Source organism: Molothrus aeneus, chromosome 3, assembly GCF_037042795.1.
Source record: "Molothrus aeneus isolate 106 chromosome 3, BPBGC_Maene_1.0, whole genome shotgun sequence".
In the NCBI taxonomy this organism is placed as follows: Eukaryota; Metazoa; Chordata; class Aves; order Passeriformes; family Icteridae; genus Molothrus; species Molothrus aeneus.
In genome coordinates, this window is record NC_089648.1 from 64,318,335 (window position 1) to 64,326,143 (window position 7,809).

Below are 7,809 nucleotides of genomic sequence, written 5' to 3' on the forward strand. Positions count from 1 at the left end.
ATAATAGCAGTGCCTTAGACATGTCTCTGGAGACCTGAGTTCATCAACATGGCTATGGGATTTTTTATTTCTAGGAATAATCTCATTTACTTAGCTAAAAAAATTTTGTCATAGTACCTAAAGATATTAACTCATTTTGCTTGCAGAAACTTTATTTTCCCCCCTGTTCTGCTGCCCAGGTTTACAGAGATAATGTCCATGTATAAGCAGGTATCTTGCTTGTTGGCTTTCATTTAGAGACAATTTGCAAGAATCCCCCAAAGAGATTCCTTGGCAACCTGCTCCCCCTGTGTTTCAGCAATGTTTGTTGTCTGTCCAGTCCTCTCAAGAGATGATAACCACACTTCCCAATGTGAGATCAACCTGTAAATTAGTTCAAAAGGTTTCAGGGACCACAGGTGAGTCCCTGCCCTTCAGATCACCCAGGGAGTGCAAGAAAGGGACACAAGCTGCCTCTTGTGCTGGAATACAGCCAGATGGAGCAAGCTGGGACCACCAACAGGTATCTGAAATATGTAGGTGATTGCTGGGGCACAGGCACAGAGAACCACAGAACTCCAAACCACATCATTTATTTTCTATCTCCCCACTAGAGGTGGGAGTCAATGAGGAGCAAGTAAGTCACTGCTTATTAAGTGGTCTTCTAAAAGCAGGCAGAGTTTGTGGATTCCAATTTTGGCTGCACAGAAATTTGGGGAAGCAAGTAATCAAGCAATCAAGCAGCCATCATTATTCTTGCTCTTCCCGGCAGCATAGCAGGGCACCATCAGTCAGGGACACCTGCTCAGCAAATGTCACAAGGCAGGTACCAGGCAGGGCCCTGAAGATGGGATTTATGGACCATGGGTGTGAGTCACAGGTCCAGGAACATATCTGCAGCACAGCATTTCCCCTTTGAGCTGCTACAGCAACTCAGAGCCATCCTCTCCCAACTCAGAACCACAAAATCATTAAGGCTGGAAAAGACCTCCAAGATCCTGGAGTCCAACCATTAACCCAGCACTAGCAGGTCCACCATTAAACCAGATCCCTAAGCACCACAACTGCTTCAAGGATAACAGCAAGTTTGACCCTTTGCAGCAGGTCCTGTTCACCATCACTGGCAGCCCAGAATTTATACACAAACTATTCCAGTAGATCCCATAACTGTGCTCAGCATCTCCAGTCCTTCATTATTCTAACTATTCACTTTTTTGTTTTAATTACTTTCTGCTTTCTTGTTAGGGATTTTTGTCAGTGTTTGCTGTGATCACTGAAATAAACTTTTACAGGCAGCCAGCTCTGCTTTCAGTGTGTTCTCTCCCAAATACCCTGCAGGGGTTGTTCCAGTGTTTCTCTATTACCTTGGGATCTACTGAGTGAACAGAGAGGAGAGGTTGGAAGGTGAAGTTAAAATAAGCTTCCATAGCTTGGAAAACAATTTGAATTTGGTTTAATTGTTTAATTTTAATTCCTGAATTGCCATGGAAGGCAATTTAGGAATCAGAAAGTGCCTGGGTAATGGAACTGCTACAAAGAAAGTGAGCAAGAAACAATGATCAGTTTCTGCTGGTTCCTGTGTCCTTTCTCCTGATGCCTTGTTTCCTCCTTGACCACACCAGAGTCTGTCCCTTTCCTGGGCACAGATTTCTTAGCAGGGCCTCTTGTGACAGGACAAGAGTTTCAAATTAAAAGATTAGATATAAGGAATAATTTTTTTTATTATGAGGTTGGTGAAACTCTGAAAGAGGCTGCCCAGAAACAATCCGGGTGAGGTTGGATGTGGCTCTGAACAACCTGATCTAGTTGAAGATGTTCCTGCTGATGGCAGCAGGGGTTGGATTAGGTGACCTTTAAAGGTCCCTTCCAACCCAAACCATTCTGTGATTCCACCAGCCAAAAGCAGGTTTCTGGCAGCCCCAGTTGTTGTCAACATTTTTATATTGATGCCTGCCTGAAGATCCCCTACTTTGTGTAGCAGAAAACAGAAGCACAATGAATCAATCAGGAACCTTCCACTAATGGGTGTCAAGCAAATGGTGCACACAAAGTATAGATAGCACAGAGAAAGTGTTACCCTCTTCCAGGGGAAAAACAATTGGAAAGGCCAATGTTTAGTTTGTTGGGGTCTCCCACTTCTTTAGGGATATGGCATACATGTTTCTTTCTTTCTCACATGTATTTTCAGACTATTGTTTCCATAGAGAATGAAAATATAAACACTGTGTCAGAATTCATTTCACCGTATCAACAGAAATACTTATGAAAGCTGTGATGTTTCATGGAGACATCAGTTCCCATGTAAAGTTAAAAGAAACTTAAGGAAATCTAACTTTTGAAAAATTTCCATTGATACACAGTGTCGGACTGGCTAAGAATTAAAACACCTCAGTAACATGTCTTCTCCTTCTCCACAAACCACATAAATTTGGAAAAATTTTACTCTTATTTCATGTTTGAGAAGGAGGTAAGAACACAATCACGAAAAAAAGGGACTGATTCCTGTTCCTGTTCCTTAGGCTGCTCTTCTGTGCTATGTGAGATCTCATTTCTAGGTTCAAGTTTATGAATCAGAACAAACAGATTTGAATTTCATTCACCAGAGCAAATTTCTATCCTTCCCCTCCTTAAGAAAAAAAAAAAAAAAAAGAAGAAAGAAAAAAACCCCCAACAAAACAACAAAACAAAACCCCACCACAACCTAGGTACCTAGGTATTCTCATTTCAATCATACAATCATATATAAAGAACAACAAATACTGATTTGACATTTTATCTACAGCTCAGTCGTATGCATGCATAAGCCTGCTAACTGTTTAAACTGTTTGAATTAATCCAACACCTCCATGAAGACTGTGGTCAATCTGATGACTCCCTAGAGGTCATTATCACCACCCTTGCCCAGGAGAGCCTACTGCTTTTGTATCCGACCTCTTCACCACATCTTCCTGTTTCTCTTGGTGCCCCTGGGAAAAAAAATCTTTTCTCTGGTGTCTTGTTTCAGGACTGACACACACCTCAGGATGACCAAGCAGAAGGAGGGCGGGATCTTGCAAGCACAGGACGCCTAAGATGACACGGACTGTCGGGTTAAGGAATTGAGCCAATCTTTCAATACGGAGAGTTGCAAAATGCATGAGGTACAAGAAAATGTGTAACTGAGTTGAAGCAGCTCTTACTTGTTTCAACTTCTTTTCAACCCTTGTCATGCTCAAATAGCAAAGATAAGTATTCCCTCTGTCACTGAAGCTTTGGGGAATTCTCCTGGAATGGTAACAGTTAATTAACTGCGTGTAATAGGGATGTTCTGGGAGCAAATAGCTTCACGTATTTTTAACAATGTAACACTTGTAGGAATTGTAATTGTTTAATATTTAAAAGCTTCATCTTCAAACCTAACACACCCATTTAGAATAGCTGGGTTCAGTAGCTCGTCCATGTTACGTGAATCTGAAACTAAAGCCGGGACAATGAGGCCAAGGCTGGTACGCACCATCCCATTGCTGCAACCGCTCAGTTCAGCACGTAAGAGTCAGAAGTGATGGCTCCAGCTGCCTTTTCAGACAGGAGCCCCTTCTGGAGAAGAGCAACCAGTTAGGCTCTGGATGGACTCTGTTTGGTAGTAAAACCGTCTGCCCTCATCAAATGCAACGCAAAAGAAACAACCGGCAGAGAGGGGAGCGCAAAGGATTAACTAAGATGGTTCCAGCGTTTTCTTGTGCCTTCGGTGAAATAATTTACTCCGAGTACCCTGCAGTTTTCCCATCTTTGCACTGACCGCTCTGAGCCACACGCAGGGGCGAACGGAGCGGCTCGCCTCCCGTCAGCAGCCCCAGCGTGCTGAACCGGGCAGAGATCCCACACGACGCCACCCGGCACCCCGGAGCATCAGGCCGCGCCCGGCCGCCGCTGGCGGACCCCGGCCGGGAGCCCCGGGGGCCGCCCCTTCCCCGCCGCCCTCTCGCCCGCGCTCCAACTTCCCCGGGCTGCGGCAGCGGGGATGCTGCTGCCTGCTCCCGCCTGTCCGCGACCGGCCGGGAAAGCCGGAGCCGGCGGAGGCGCGGGGGCTCCGCTGCGGCGGCTGTGCCTGTGGGCACGGCAGGTGCCACAGGCACCGGCACCGGCCCCGGCGGGGAGGGCGCGGGCTGGCGGCTCACGCCGCCGCCTCGCAGGCAACAATGGGCCGGGGGAGGCTCCGCGCCGTCGCTCCCTTCCCGCCCGGGGCTTCTGTGGGGAAAGGCGCTGCCAGCCCAGCCCGGCGGAGCCGAGCCGAGCGGGGCCGGGCCGGGTCCGGGCTGGGTCGGGGCCCCTCCGACGGCGGCCCTCGGAACCTGCCCGCCCCAGGGCGAGCGGCACCGTGCCGTGTAGCCAGAGCCCCGCTCCATCCCCTGGCCTCACCTGTTCAGCACTTTCCTGATCCTCTGGCGCACGCTGGAGGAGGGCGCGGAGATGCCACTCCTGCCGCCGCCGCTGCCGCCCTCCGCCGGCAGGTTCTCGATGGTGGCCACGACATGGCTGGGCTGCGGCGAGTGGTGCGGCGGCGGCGGCGGCTGCGGCGGCGGCGGGTGGCGGTGGTGGCGGTGGCGCTCGGGGGAGAGCATCGCGGCGGGGCTGCGCCTCAGCGGAGAGCGGGGCGCATCCCGGCGGGAGGGCGGCGGGCGCTGCTGCCGCCGGCGCTGGCTCCCTCGGCTTCCGGGCAGCTCCAGACCCTCGCCCGCTCCTCCCTCACTGGGCTGCCATGCAGCGAGGGGCGGGATGCTGCCGCCGCCGCCAGCGAGTGCCGCTCACGGCCGACGAAGTGGCAGCAGTTTGGCGACCCTCCTCCTCCTCCTCCCACACCCCCCGCGCCCAGCCGGTGCCTCCCCCCGGCGGAGCCGCCGCCGCTGCGCCGCCTCGATCCCCTTTGTTCCCGCTCGCCACCGCCCCGCGCTCCCCTGACGCGCGGCTGCTGCCGCAGCACGGCCCGGCCCGGCACGGCACAGCACGGCACAGCACGGCACGGCGCGGAGCCCCTCGGAGCCCCCCGGAGACCCCCGGAGCCCTGCGCGCCGCGGGGCCGCCGCTGAGCGCGGCCGGCGCCGCCAGGGGGAGCCCGCGGCGGTGGCAGCGCCCCCGGGCAGCGCGGCCGGGCCGGTCCCGAGGGGTCCCGAGGGGTCCCGAGGGGTCCCGAGGGGTCCCGAGGGGTCCCGAGGGGTCCCGGCCGCCCCGGGGGCTCTGCCGGCCTCCAGCTGAGCTCCGCGCTGGGGGGAGAGGGGGAGCCGCTTCGTCGGGGCCCCGAACTGTGCCCCATTAAACCCTCATCTGTTTTCTTCGGGGTGTTTAGTTGTCTTTGTGGGGTGGGTTTTTTTGAGGTGTTGTTTCTTTGGGTTGGAGATGCTCACGGCTGAGCGGCACGGCACCTCCTCCCTGGCCGGGGCTGTGTGGACACCCGGGAGTTGCCGTACACTTGTCTTCTGAAACGCAGCACGGCCGGTGTCATCTTCAGCCAACTGGGAAAAGCGAAAAAAAAAATCGCCTCTGAACAACGCCCTGGCTCTCACACTGCCAGAGGCACGTAAGGGACTGAGGGAGGCATGGCAGTCACTGTAAAGTTCAGAGCTCCATACATTTTTTATAGAGACAGTGCACTTGAAGTTCATGCCTGGGCGAGGCTTGTTAAAATGTTGTGTTTCTCGCGTTCAAATACTGGGAGACTCCCCAAAGAGAAGTGGAATGAACGTGGGTTCAATATTTCTTACTCTAAACATAAAGATCTTTCACTTCAAAAATTGAATTAGGCTCAGAGGAGGTGTCTTTTTAATCGATCATGTCTCTCTGAAACATATTACATGATAATTTTGCTAAGCCCTTTAGGTGACATACATTTGAAATTTCACCTTCTTCATTCTATTGTTCCCCTCTACTTATTTTTGTCAAGGACTCTTTCCCTATATTTCTGTTTGTGTGAACCTTACACAAAGCTGTGAAGATGAGATGGACATTCATGGTAAGCAGGGAAATGTGGTTGTAAAGCCATGCAGTGTCTCCCAGGGAAATCAGATAGATGTGATACTCAAAATTATATTTGCCTCTTTTTTTTCTTTTTTTTTTTTTTTTTATTTTTAGGTTTCAGGTAGGTAATGTCAGTTTATAGGAACTCTTCCTTTTGCCAATATCAATGTTTAATGTGTCGGTTTACTCTGAGTACCTGAGCAGCCTCTGTCTAACAGGTCTTCAGATGAGATCCGGTGGAGCATGTTGCTTTACCAGAGGAATGCTTTTGAAGATGGGGCTCGCTCACTCGAAATCCTGTAAAGTTCATTCTCTGTTCTGGGCAAACAGCCAGCTGTTTTCAGCGCGAGCCGAATCTCAGTTGAATCGGATTATGCTACTGAGAGATTCTCCTCTCTCCCATTCCCCCCATGGCAACCACATGCTTCCATAAGTGGAGGGAAGATGAGGTTCATTCTCCCTGGCAGCTCTTGGCAGCGGAAGGGGCAGAGGCTGGGAGCTGCAGTGCCCCGCAGCCGGGCGGTGCAGGGTTGGTTAGCTGCGGGGCTGGCAGCCCGTGCTGTGCCGAGAGCCGGCAGGGCCGGGCTCCCTCCAGCTGCAGCATCTCCCAGCTCGCACACTCATCTGTGTCCTACGCACTCTCGCACCTGTTTGTTAATGCTTCCATGCCCTCTGTTAAACAGGCTGTCTCGCCACACTGCGGCTGGATGAGTACTCTGGAAGCACTCACTGTGAGATGGGAAAGGGTTGAGGTCGGAGATGTGTTTGCTTCTGGGTGCTCAGTGGCCATTTCAGACTAATCCGACAGCTGAGCAGACCAGAACAACAGTGTTTGTGTAACTTTATTCCTGCTGATTAAACCAAGTGAATGCATACCTGAAGTCCAATTTAGGATGTGCCCATAAACGGGAGGGGGGCTGTAGGGAGGTCCTGTCCTCAGAGCAGCCCCCTTATTTATCAGCACCCTTTTTGGCAATGCAGAGAAAAACTGTAGGTCTGTGCAGACAGCCCTGCTGCCATTGTGACAAATGGATTTCTTGCACATGCAGGTCCATCATAAATGTGATGCTAAACTTTTGCTGTGTCCAATGAAATTGTTTCCAATTACTTTTCACTTTGTCTCACCACCACACCATACCACACACAGAGCATTACACCATCCCACAGCTTCATGCTTTTAATATTGCAGCTTAGCCATGCAGGGCTTTTTCCATGGTTAGACAAAAGTACTGGGAGGAGCAATTACTCAGGATGCATTCTGTTTAGTAATATCAGCAGTGGACTGCATCATACAATCAGTAGGCACTGATTGAGAGCAACATTTTTTAACATTTTAATAATTGCTCAAGATACTGTTCCTGTGGCTCAGTATCCCTCAGTCCTAGCATTCCTGGCCTGATTTCAAACTTAGTGCTAAGCATGCTCCGCTCCCTTGTAACTTTTACTTTCCATGTTGACATTCAACTGTGGCACTTCCAACATTTTCATTTATGTAACACCCAGCTGGAGTAGTTTTACCAGAATATAGGCATAGAATCTGTATAATTGTGCAAATTTGTTTTTTTTAAGCATTTCACCCCCCAGGTGAACATGCTAGAGGTTAGTCTGATGACTCCTTTTTGTCATTTACCCTGAAGAAGCAGTTCACCTTCCAGCAATTGAATCTGGTTTCAAGTGCAGGTTTTCCAATATTGTCACATGAGCTTAAACCCAGGCTCTCAAAGGCACTGAACTGCCTCAGCCTTTTTGTTCTCCAACAGTCTCCATGAATAAAGGAAAAAACTCTCCATGGCCTCCAGAGTTCACAGGGAATCAAGTCCTTTTAACTTTTGAGTTTCT

At 50.6% G+C, this 7,809-nt stretch overlaps 1 protein-coding gene across 1 annotated transcript in view; it reads right to left on the reverse strand.

Annotated features, from left to right (window-relative positions):
* SLC35F1 (solute carrier family 35 member F1) overlaps positions 1–4,737 on the reverse strand; it is a 225,118-nt gene extending 220,381 nt beyond the window's left edge. The window contains exon 1 of the mRNA XM_066547086.1: positions 4,378–4,737. Within this exon, the coding sequence (XP_066403183.1) occupies positions 4,378–4,580 (203 nt within the window). The 5' untranslated portion in view covers positions 4,581–4,737. The remainder of the gene's footprint in view (positions 1–4,377) is intronic.
* Between the last annotated feature and the right edge of the window lie 3,072 nt (positions 4,738–7,809).